We start from the raw sequence: 12,307 nt of genomic DNA on the forward strand, positions 1-12,307 counted from the left end.
CCTTCTGGATGTTTCTCCCTCTTTAACCCTCCTGGTGAAGCGGGCAGCCAAGACCTTGCCAGTCCTCGGGGGTCTTCCCAACCCCGGGAGCATCCCAATTGCTTTGAAAATATATTGATAATGGACGCCCCTGACTGACCAGCGTGCCCCGAACCTGTCCCCCTGGGCCTCAGGCACGCCCGAGTGACAGCTCGGGGAGGCATGTCAGATGCATGCAGGAGAAGGACAAACCGAGATTCAGCACCCGCCTCGCCACCAGGAAACGGGACAGCCCCCCTTCTGTGCCGTGTCCCGTACCAGCTCTCTCAGCCAAACCCTAATTAGGGTGGACGGCTGTTCCCCGCCCTGGGACTGGAAGAAAGCCTGGAATTATCTTAGTCGAGAAGGCTCCGAGCCCCGAGAACCGTCAGAACTGCCGCACGGCTGAGCAGAAAATAGCAGATGATAAATTTTTTAGGACCACCCTCCGCGTGCCAGTAGTTGCCGACTGTGAGATAATGTGCTGGCCTTTTGGGGAACATGCATTATTGATCTGGGGCTGGCTGGTGGTTGAGAAAAAGGCCACTCCCTGCCCCCACTACCACCTGGCCCTCGCACCCCTCCTGAAAGAAGCACAGACCCCTGTGGATGCTGCGGGAGGGGCCAGCTCGTCTGTGGAAGAGAAGGCGTGCAGCCACCAGTCTGTGCCAAGTTAGTGCCGCGGGAGGGAGCTGACAGATGCCATTAACCACGAGGGCGCCAACCCTCCTGAGCCCACTTCCTGGAAGTTATCTTTCAGAAATCCTTGCTCGCTCACGGGTGCAAAGATACACGTATAGAGCTATTCCTGCAACAGCGACAATGACAAACATGCTCACTCCCGATCTAGAAACAACTCAACAGCCATCCCAGGAGACTGGTGGTTAAGGTCCCAGGCTCTGGGTTCACATCTTATTTAGCCACGTTCGAGCTGTGTGACCTTGGACCGTGATTTTGTTTCTCTGGGCCTCAATCTATTTACCATGAAGAAGGTGGATCTAGCTGCTTGAAGTTGAGCCCTGGATCTCTCTGCTTTCCTCTCTCCCACGTCCTCAGCACACCCGGAGCCCCTTTCCCTATATTTGCATATTCTGTCGGTTTTGTTCCAGAGACACCGGTATAAACTTCATCAGATTCTGATGCAAGCCTTAGTTAGATGGCATAGCTGCAGCAAAAACTTGTTGCTCTTAAGAGTGGGCATTCGCTCATTCACCTTGGTATAGGTCTCAAAGTCTAGCAGTCACCACTGATGCTTCTCTTTTCCTTTTTTATTTTTAGGGCCACGCCTGCAGCATATAGAAGTTCCCAGGCTAGGGGTCGCATTGGAGCTGCAGCTGCCAGCCTACCCCATGGCCACAGCAATGCAGATTTGAGCCATGTCTGTGACCTACACTGCCGCTCGCGGCAACACTGGATTCTTTAACCCACTGAGCGAGGCCAGGAATCGAACCTGTGTCCTCACGGACATATCAGGATACATCAGTCAGGTTCACTTCCGCTGAGCCACAACAACTCCAGCTTCTCTTTTCCTTAATCCTCTTGCCCCTTCATCCAACACATCACGCCTTACTGGTTCCACTGTTCCCGCCCTGGTCCAGACTCCCACCATCACTTGCCCCCTCTGTTACGCTTCTCCAATGGGGCTCCCATCATCTAATTTCAACACAGCAGCCGGAGGGACCCTACTGGAACCTAAGTCAGGTCACAGCCCTCTCTTGCTCAAGGCCCCCTCCCTCATGTCCATTTCACTAAGAATAAGTCATTTCATGGCCACAAGGCCCCATACGACCCGGCCCCATCTCTCTCTCACTTATACCCCGGCTCCTGCCACCCCAGCTCAGGGGCATTCTTTCTGTCCTGACCCCCTAGGTTCATTTCTGTCGTTGCCGTTCCTGTTCTCTCCAGCTGGAAGGGTCCTTCCCCAGTCCTCCAGCTCCCAGCACAGGGTGCTACAGAGTCGATACTTAATCAATAACTGTTGAATGCATGAATGAATGTCTGGGGAGTCTTAAATTCCCAGCGTAACTACATAACTAAGGCAATAACTTGCATGAGGCAAGGCCAAGGTGCCGTGAGGTCAGGCGTGGCCCGTGACTGCTCTTTGCAAAAATTCTGCCAGGAACCAAACTCACCGTCCTGTGGCCCCATTCTGTAGGCTCCCCATAGTTATCAGACACAGCTCATTCTAAATGTTGCCAGGGAGAGTCATCACATGTGTCAAATTGTCAATAAAAGCCCTGGGCTTTGATTACTTCTGGGCTGCAAATTCTTTTTGCGCTGATAAAGTCTCTGAGAGGCATCGATACTTGTGATCATTAATACAAATCATTATAAGGAATGACTTGGGTGTATATAAATCACCTTTTCTTGGTAGTTCAAAGACTGATTCATATTTTCAATAATAGATCCCTAAAGGGTGCAGATTTGCAGTTGGCTCTTCTCCACAATCTTAGGTTTGGTTGTAAAGGCTTATCCAGTAAACCTGTAAATTTCTGGATACCAACAATATTTGGCTGTCTTTTGACAGTGGACAGATGCTAAAAGTCCACCCCTCACCTAGTCAACCACTAGCACGCTTTATGACAACCCCAGAGAACCTCCAAGACCTGGCTCTCTCTTCTTTCTTTCTAGGGTCATGTCATGTCTTTTCCCCACGCTCTGCCTCCTTGGTCCTGCCTCCGGGCCTTTGCACATACCGTTCCCTCTGCTTAGAAGGCTTTCCCCTAGGTCTTCACAATACTTGGTAGTACGTCTGTCATCATCTCTGATGATGAGAAGAGACATCTAATTTACAGGAGAAGGAAAATGCACAAGGCTTGTACACTGTCCGCTATGGTAGCCACAAATGGCTACTGAGCCCGTGAAAGGTGGCTGGTCCTATGATGTTCTCTGAGGGTCAAGTACACGCCAGAGTTCAAAAACAATATAAAAAATGCATACTATTTCATTAATGATTTATATTGATTACATGTTAAGATGATAATAATTTGGATAGATAGGGTTCAACAATTTCTTTTTTTTGTCTTTTTAGGGCTTCACCTGCGGCATATGGAGGTTCCCATGCTAGGAGCTGAATGGGAGCTGCAGCCACAGCAAAACCAGATCGGAGCCGTGTCTGTGATCTACAGCACAGCTCACGGCAACACAGGACCCATAGCCCACTGACTGAGGCCAGGGATCGAACCTGCTTCCTCATGGATGCTAGTGAGATTCGTTTCTGCTGAGACACGAGAGGAGCTCTGGGTTCAACAAAACATTAAAATTAATCTCCCCAGCTTTTCTGTACTGTTTTAAAAAAAAGGGTAGCCACTAGAAAATTTAGAATTACTTAAGCGATTTGCATTTGTGGCTTGCCTTATTTATCTCTAGGGCAGTGCCATGTAGGGTTTAATGTGGAGCAATGGAACCAGTCAAATCAGTGAATTCAAAGGGGAAGAAGACCCCAGGTGAGGAAAAGAAGGTGTGCATTGAGAGAGACCCCCCCCAAAGGGGAGCTGGAAATTCAGGTGGAGTTTGACAAAGGGGAGCTGAGGGTCCAGCTGAGAGGGACTCTGGGAGCCTCCCTCCTGGTGGCCTCACTTATGGGGCTGTCTCCTGAGAATGAAAATGTGGGGCGACATGCCTCATGCAAATGAAGATGCCCAGCTGGGTGGAGGAACCTAGGGTCTTGCTTGGGGATGAGGGGACCAGGATGGTTTATAAGCCAGGGAGAGGGGCATGGGGGATAAAGGGAGGGTGCCCCTGGCATGCCTGCCATTGGGGTAAATGGACTAAATCAGAGCAAGGGCCCCTGTCCTCTCTCTGAGCCCACAGCCACGCAAGGGGAAGCAGCTCAGGATGAGAGGTGGCCGCTTTCACCCTCCTGAGGCACTGTCTCTGTGACGTGGGTTGGGTTACCAGTAATAAGGCCCACTCTTCCTGTCCTGGATGCCACCAAGGAAGGCTGAGCCCATGCAAAGCTGTTAGGGTTGGTGGAGCAGGGGTCCACCGTGCACATGCACATGCACGCGCATATAAAACACACACACACAGCCCGGGCTGGCTCCTTCTTTTGCTTCGGTGTCAGCTCCAATATCACTTCCTCTGAGAGGCCCTCCCTGATTACCAGTCCCAACTAGCAACGTCTTCAGTAATCCCAGAGCATCCCTCCCTTCCTGAAATGACCTTCCGTGTGACCTTGCACTCATCCTGATCACGTCTCCCCCGTTCCGTGAGACAAGAGAGTGTGCGTGCCTGACTCATGACTGAAGTTCCAGGCCCTGGAAGATCGCCCAGGATGAAGTGGGTTCTCAAGAGAAATGGGACGAAAAATACTGACTGAGTCTTAACACCTCTTCACTGGAAGTCTTTGGAGAAATCCAGGAACGGAAACGCTTGGAGGCCCCTAACCTGGGGGACCCAGCTGTGCATCCCTCTTGTGCGGGGCCGCCCCGTCACCCGGTTCAATCCATCAGCCGTGAACTCGGCAGGGTCCACCCAAGCGACTTTGGCATCAGAAGCCCGAGACCCAGCCCGGTGAGGCTGGCAGAGGCCCGCCTGCCGGCAGCCGGGGTGCTTACCGAGCTCCACGTCCTGGTCATCCGTCAGCACCAGGATGATGTTGGGGCGGATGTTTCTGCGGTCCCTCTGGAACCTGCCTTTCAGGCGGTGGTGGGACAGGAACGCCGCACTTCCATCCAGCAGAGAGAAGACGGTTGCAGAGAGCAAGCAAAGCAGGACTCCAGGGGGGGCCATGTTCCGTTTCCGCTGATCCTGGGCTTCTTGCAGGATGCAGGAGTCTGGAGTTGCGTTTGTGGACTTGTTTGCTTTCCCCCTTCACTCTCTACTCAAGGATCTAAAGTAAGAGGAAACAAATCAGGTCAATCTTTACATCAAGGCTGCCCAACCGCTCAGGCTTGCAAAATGATTTCTACGATGGCTTCTGGCAGGGACAGCAAGGGTTGATGGCTTTGGATCAGGGATGGCCACACAGAACACAACTCCAATTCGGCTAACGTTACAAGAGGAGTATTTGCAACGGGCTCGGGCTAGGCTGGCAGGAAAGCCTTCGGAATGCGCTTCAGCAGATGGACTTTCTCCGCTGACTCCGCAATCCCCTGGATGCATTAGTGGCAGCCCGAGTCCCGTGTCAGGTAGTCGCCCTGCCTCTGAACCTTCCAACCAGACAAATCACCCTCAGGGAAAGGGAAGGAAGAAGCCCAATCTGGGGGAGAGGCACTTCTGGGCACCACGGGGGATGCAGAGGTGAGTGGGATGTGCCCCGGCTCTCAGGTGGCATGTGGTTCGGGGAGGGGTCTGGACCAGTGGGGCTGACGCTTTGGGCTGGTCGACTCTGTGCTCCAGTCCTGGCTCCATCGCTCACCAGCTGGGTCTCCCCGTCAAGGACCCAGCGAGGAACCTCTGTTTGTCCATGAGTAAAATGGGGAGACATGACTCCTAAGAACTCAAGCTGGAGTTCCCATCGTGGTGCAGTGGTTAACGAATCCGACTAGGAACCATGAGCGTGCCGGTTCGATCCCTGGCCTTGCTCAGTGGGTTAAGGATCTGGCATTGCCGTAAGCTGTGGTGTAGGTCGCAGATGCGGCTCGGATCCCGTGTTGCTGTGGTTCTGGCGTAGGCTGGCAGCTACAGCTCTGATTAGACCCCTAGCCTGGGAATCTCCATAGGCCGCAGGAAGCAGCCCGAGAAAAAACAAAAAACAAAAAACAAACAAACCAAAAAAAAACCCCAACTCAACCCAATCGGGATGTTGGAGAAGGGCCCCCTCCCAACAGATGCCACAGCTGGGTAGTGAGTCCTACAGGGTTGACTTTGCAAAACAAACACGAAGACAAAGGAAGAAACTGAGAGCTGAAAAGCTGAGGGAGAAGAATTGTCACATTCCACCGTGATGACCTCTGATGACCTCGGTCACCCCCCACCCCCCGGCCCTCAGGTCAGACGGGGTCACAGGCAAAGGTGGGGGAGGGCAGGGGGGCTGGCAAATCGCGGCCCAGGCAGGTTTTCGATCTCACCCTGCTCTTTGCTCTCTGTGGTCATTTGTCTACTTGTTGAGGAAATGAGCCTTCAAGTCCCGTCCAGATATAGAGCTCCGGTCTCATTTATTTAAAGCGAGAGAGGGAAAGAGCGAGCGAGCAGACGTGCTGGGAGGAAACCAAGCTGGTTTGGAGTCGGGCTGAGTCACCGTCCCTGTGACCTTGAAGGGCTTCGTTTGCCCCTGCTGTCAGGGGATCCCTGCCCTGCCCCAAAGCCACAGCGCAGAGAACTCATCAAGGGCCCCACATTCCGCAGAGGGGGACCTGCTGCCTGCGGGAAGTCTGGGACGCTCCTGGGACCACAGCAGCCACCTGAGGGGTCTCCTCACTAACCCCCCAAGCCCCTGCCCCCAGGGGCCATTCTCCCCAGGGTCCACCAGCAGGATCTTTCTAAAATTCAAATCCAAACAGACATCTCAGCAGGGTCTGGACTTGGGGAGACCGGGGAGGCGCCCAGGGCTGAGGGGCACCCCCTCCGGGCGTACAGGTGCAAGAGTCCCAGACCGTCACCCACCTGCTCAGACCCTCCCCTGGCTTCCCATGGCTCCGGGTAGAAAATGCAAACTTCTACCAAGGCCTACAGGGCTGCGTGACCCGGCCCCTGCCCGCCTCTCCCCCTATCTGGCAAGTGCTCTCCAGACCCATGGCTTCTTTCTGTCACTTGGACAAGACAAGTTTGTTCCTACCCCAGGACCTTTGCACTTGCTCTTCCTTAAACCTGAAAGAGTTTTCCCCCAGCTTTTATAAGATGGGCTTATTCTCCTCTGCCAAGTCTGGGCACAAATGTCACCTCCTTGGAGAGGCCTGTCTGGACCACGGTGTCTTTTGCAACCTGTTTTACTTCCCTCCTAGTCCCTCCTAGAACCTGCAATTATCTTTTTTTTTTTTTTTTTTTTTTTCTTTTTGGGTCATACCTGCGGCACGTGAAGTTCCCAGGCTAGGGGTCAAATCAGAGCTGCAGCTGCTGGCCTACATCACAGCCACAGCAATTCGGGATCCAAGCCACCTCTGCGACCTACCCCACAGCTCATGGCAACGCCAGATCCTTAACCCACTGAGCGAGGCCGGAGATCGAACCCGCGTCCTCATGGATGCTAGTTGGATTCATTTCCACTGAGCCACAAGGGGGATTCCTGCAATCATCTTATTTATTTTGCTCAGTTCTCCCCACTGGGGCATCAGCACCATGGCGGCAAAGACTTTGTGTTGGTCACAGCTCTGTCCCCAGGACCTAGTACCATGCCTGGCACAGAGTAGGTGCCAAATAAATATCCTGATAAATAAAGCAGTGGCGATTCTGCTGAGCTTCTGCGCATGAGGGAAGGTCGAGAGCAGAGAGTGGGCTCCACACAGGACTTCCCATTCCAAGGACCTCTGACAGCGCATCGGAGCAGAGAAACGGGATGCGGGGCAGATCACGGGGCAGGGGGCTGACCTGGGAACAGCGGGTGGGACCGTCGGACAAGCATCAACTTCCAGCTCCACCTCCTCATCTGCTAAAGCCCACATCTCGCAACGGCCAGAGTGGCTGCGGTGACCTGCTGTGTGCCCACTCTATATGACACTTAGGTCACAGAATTTAAGAGTACTTGCTGGGTGACACTAGGCTCCAAGCAAGTATAAAGTGTAAGTGTTTATATAAAGTATAAAGGGTAGGTGCTGTGTGTTAAGTGTAAGTAACTCAACACTTCTATGCCTCAGTTTCCCCATCTATAAAATGGGTGCGAAGGATTAAATGCATCAGTGCAGCGTGCTGAGGCTACAGCCTGGCACGGGATGGGTACTGATTGGAACACGTCACTCACAGTGAAAAGCACCGCTGGATTATTATCAGCAGTCCTGCGGCAGGGACTCTGCAGACCACCCCGCCCCCTCAGGTTCCCCAGCAAGCCTCTCACACTGCTACCAGTGTCACCCCCATTTTACAGCTGAGAACCCCTGAGGCGTCATCATTGCCCTAAGTCACCGGGAGAGAAAAGGGTAGGGACAGGGTTTGACCTCTGTTCTCCCTGACAGCTCAGCCAGGGCCTCTCACCACAGGGGAACTCACATTTGTTTCCCAGCTTCTCCCCTTCAAGTGCCACAGCCCTGATCTCTGCCGTTTCTGTACAGTTTCTGCTATTATTTGGTTCACATGCTTCTTTATTTATTTATTTATTTTTAAAAATTTTGGGGAGTTCCTGTTGTGGAGCAGTGGTTAGCGAACCCAACTAGGAACCACGAAGTTGCGGGTTTGATCCCTGGCCTTGCTCAGGGGGTTAAGGATTCAGTGTTGCTATGAGATGTGGTGTGGGTCGCAGACTTGACTTGGATCCTGTGTTGCTGTGGCTGTGGTGTAGGCCGGCGGCTACAGCTCCACTGGACCCCTAGCCTGGGAACCTCCATATGCTGCAGGTGCAGTGGCTTGATGTCGGTAGGATCTCAGTTCCCAGACCAGGGACTGAACCAGGGCTATAGCAGCAAAAGCACTGAATCCTAACCACTAGACCACCAGGGAACTCCCTTACATACTTACTTCTTTATTATTATTATTTTTTCTTTTTATGGCTGCACTTGTGGAATATGGAAGACCCTTGGCTAGGGGTTGAATGAGAGCTGCAGCTGCTGGCCTATGACACAGCCGTGCAACAACAGATCCAAGCTGTATCTGTGACCTACGTTGCAGCTTAGAGCAATGCCAGATCCTTAACCCACTGAGCGAGGCCAGGGATCAAACCCACATTCTCAGGGACATTATATTGGGTTCTTCACTCACTGGGCCACAACGGGAACTCCAAACATGCTTCTTTAAAAAGCCTCATTTACAAAGACGCAATACATGGTTTTGAAAAAGAAAACTTTCTATCCAAGGATAAATGGAAAAGCAGCGACCCTTCCCTGTAGAACTAACCACCTAAAGTCAAAGGGAGTGGAAACCCATGTTACTCCATCTAACAGCTTCCAGTCCACACCTGAGGCTCTCATCTGAGCCCTAGGCTGGCAGCTCTCACACTCGCACTGTCTCTCTGTTCAAAGGAAATTAGCAGGTGTTGAAAGGCACATTAGCACCATGCGGAGCCTTTCCGCAGGGGGTAGTGGGAGCTTGAGAGAACTGAAAAGGAGACATGCCCCAGGCACCTGATGGTCCCTGCATTAACCTCTAATTACCGTGACTCATGCGTATCAGTCCACGTCCCCCCTTGGGAAACACACCGAACGCTTTGTGCTTTGCCCCTAAAAGTGTGTCCTTGAGTGAGAACACCAGCCAGCCCACTAAAATGCGCATTGAGAAAACAAACAACCGAATCAAAAAAACAGGCAAGACTTAACCAGCCATTTCTCCAAAGATGACATACCTATGGCCAACAAGCACAGGAAAAAATGCTCAACATGGCTAATTATTAGAGAAATGCAAATCAAAACTACCATGAGACCACCTCACCCCGGCCAGAAAAGCCGTCCTGAAGAAGTCTACAAATAACACACGCTAGAGAGGATGAGGAGAAAAGAGAACCCTCCCGCACTGTTGGGGGATGTAAATTGGGGCAGCCACTACGAAAAGCAGGATGGAGATTCCTTAAAAAGCTACAACTAGGAGTTCCCGTTGTGGCTTGGTGGAAATGAACCTGACTAGTATCCATGAGGATGTGGATTCGATCCCTGGCCTCCATCAGTGGGTTAAGGATCTGGTGTTGTTGTGACCTGTGGTGTAGGTTGCAGATGAGGCTTGGATCCTGCGTTGCTGTGGCTGTGATGTAGGCTGGTGGCAACAGCTCTGATTCGACCCCTAGCCTGGGAACCTCCATAGGCCGTAGGTGCAGCCCTCAAAAAAAAAAAAAAAACAAAAAAAAAACAACTAAAAATAGAGTTACTATAGGATCCAGCAATTCCACTCCTTGGCATATATCTGGAAAGGACAGAAACTCTTAATTTGAAAAGATATATGCAATGCGATGTTCGCAGCAGCACAATTAACAACAGCTAAGACATGGAAACACCTAAGGTCCACAGCAAATGAATGGATGAAGAAGATGTGGGACATGGAGGCAATGGAGTATTACTCAGCCATAAACAAGAATAATTGCCATCTGCAGCAGCACGGATGGTCCTAGAGACATCATACCAAGCCAAGTAAGAAAGACAAAGACAAGTGTTAGATGCTATCACTTATATGTGGAATTCAAAAAAATAACACAAGTCAACTTATTTACAAAGCAGAAATAGACTCACAGACGTAGAAGACAAACTCACGGTTACCAAAGGGGAAAGGCGATGAGGAGGGATAAATTAGGAGGATGGAATTAGCAGCTCAACACCATTCTATACAAAACAGAGAAACAAAAAGGATTTACCATAGAGCACGGGGAACGATATTCAGTAGCTGGTAATAACCTATAATGGAAAAGACTCTGAAGCCATACACCTGAAACTAACACAATATTGTACATCAACGATAGCTAAATAAAAAAAAACACACCTTCGTGTCCTTCAGATAGACATCAAGTGATTAAAATAATACAGAATTTCTAAGGGACGCTCTATAAACAGGAGCTCTTATTTATTTTTTTTAAAAGGTTTTGCTATTTACTATGATGGTTTTTGGCCATGCCCGTGGCATATGGAAGTTGCCAAGCCAAGGATTAAACCTGCACCACAGCTGTGACCAGAGCTGGATCCTTGACCTGCTGTGCCACACGAGAACTCCCAGCAAGTAGTAATTCTCCTAGACCAGAACTAATCACAGCAAATGCTTTTTTTTATTTGGAGGGCCGCACTTGCGGCATATGGAGGTTCCCAGGCTAGGGGTCTAATTGGAGCTGTAGCCGCCGGCCTACGCCAGAGCCACAGCAACACGGGATCCAAGCTGTGTCTGCAACCCACACCATAGCTCACGGCAACGCTGGATCCTTAACCCACTGAGCAAGGCACTAGTCGGGTTTGTTAACCACTGAGCCACAAAAGGAACTCCAAGCAAATGCTTTTTGAGGGCCTGCAATGCTCCAGCCCCTGCTCTGAGCATGTTACACACACCAATCTGCATGTCCACCTATCAATATTATACCCATTTTACAGATGAGGAAGCTGGGGGAAGGCACAGAGAGTTAAAAGCACTTTCTCATAATCACATGGCTAAATGAGAAGTAGAGATGGGTGAGGAGGGGTTAGATTCTGGCTCAAGTCAGCTGATCAACCAGAAGCTTCTGGAAGCAGATCTCCTGGTAAGTTCCTAAGAGTCTCTCAGCCTCAGTTTCCTCATTTGCTCTGAAGCAGCAGGGGGCCAGGTGCCCTCTGGGGGCCTTTTTCGGCCCTGGGCCTGGGATGTGGAGGTATGGGGGAGGGGGCAGGAGCTTCAGCCTGTATCAGAGCCAGATGGTGGCTGGGGCAGGGGGTTGAGAGACTCTGCTTGGCACCCACGCTGGTCTCCTTAGCACTGCTCCCCTCCGCTCTGGCAGCTATAACCCTCCAGCCAGGATGCTGCTTCTCTGGATGGAAGTCAAAGCTCTGTGACCAGAGACAGGAGACTAACAAGAGCTAATTATTCCATCAGATCGAGTCATCAGTAGGTTGAGTTTTGATGAATTCCCCCAGCTCCCACTTCTCCCTGGCCTTGTGCCAGTCTCTCTCTGGATGCAGGAGAAATCAATTAAAAATGACACAAGGGATTCTGCCTCCATCTTTCTCCCTCTTGGTCAAAGATTCTCAGTGGCTGAACTGAGAGTGGATCTGGGGAGTCCGGGCAGCATCTGCTGACCGGCGCTCTGTCCGTCCCGAGTCACCACTGCTCTTCCCATCAGCTCTTTGAAAGCCCCCCCCCCCTCCCGCTGCTCCTCCTCATCCTGTGTCATTCTCACAGACCTTGGCAAAGCCTCCCCGGCCCAGGGAGGCATCTCTGGAAATGCCCAACGTCCTGAGCGTTCAGAAACTTCGCTCCTGCTTCTGGGTTCATCTGCTGATCTAAAGAGAGGAGCGGGTCTCAGGCTGACCGCACACCTCAGCTCTGGGGAGGCACCTGGCACCTCACCCAGGCCTGTCTGGAAAGACCCAGATGGCTGTTTGCCTTCAAGGATCCCCAAATCCAACAGGAGTAGCTGAGAGGAGTTTGGGAGCCATCGGGCTGCCCAGGGAGAGGCAGGGGGAGAGGAAGATGTGGCCCAAGGTGGGACGGGGGCGTTGATCAGTCTGGGGAGCTCTCGTGGGAGGTGAGAAGAAAGGGAACAGGGAAGGGGTGTGTGTGGAGACACCCTGTGGTGGGACCAGAGCCCCTGCGCCAGACC

The 12,307-nt window shown here is 51.8% G+C and overlaps 1 protein-coding gene across 3 annotated transcripts in view; it reads right to left on the minus strand.

Moving 5' to 3' along the window:
• SULF2 (sulfatase 2) overlaps window positions 1–12,307 on the minus strand; it is a 141,507-nt gene that overhangs the window by 105,117 nt on the left and 24,083 nt on the right. For all 3 annotated transcript variants that reach the window (XM_021077816.2, XM_021077817.2, XM_085004176.1), the window contains exon 2: window positions 4,578–4,852. In XM_021077816.2, coding sequence (XP_020933475.2) covers window positions 4,578–4,752 — 175 coding nt within the window. In that variant the 5' untranslated portion in view covers window positions 4,753–4,852. The remainder of the gene's footprint in view (window positions 1–4,577; window positions 4,853–12,307) is intronic.

This window comes from Sus scrofa, chromosome 17 (genome assembly GCF_054392235.1).
Source record: "Sus scrofa isolate SSC_HxYL_T2T_F1_AM1 chromosome 17, Sscrofa_HxYL_maternal_Yorkshire_Landrace_v2.0, whole genome shotgun sequence".
Taxonomy (NCBI): domain Eukaryota; kingdom Metazoa; phylum Chordata; class Mammalia; order Artiodactyla; family Suidae; genus Sus; species Sus scrofa.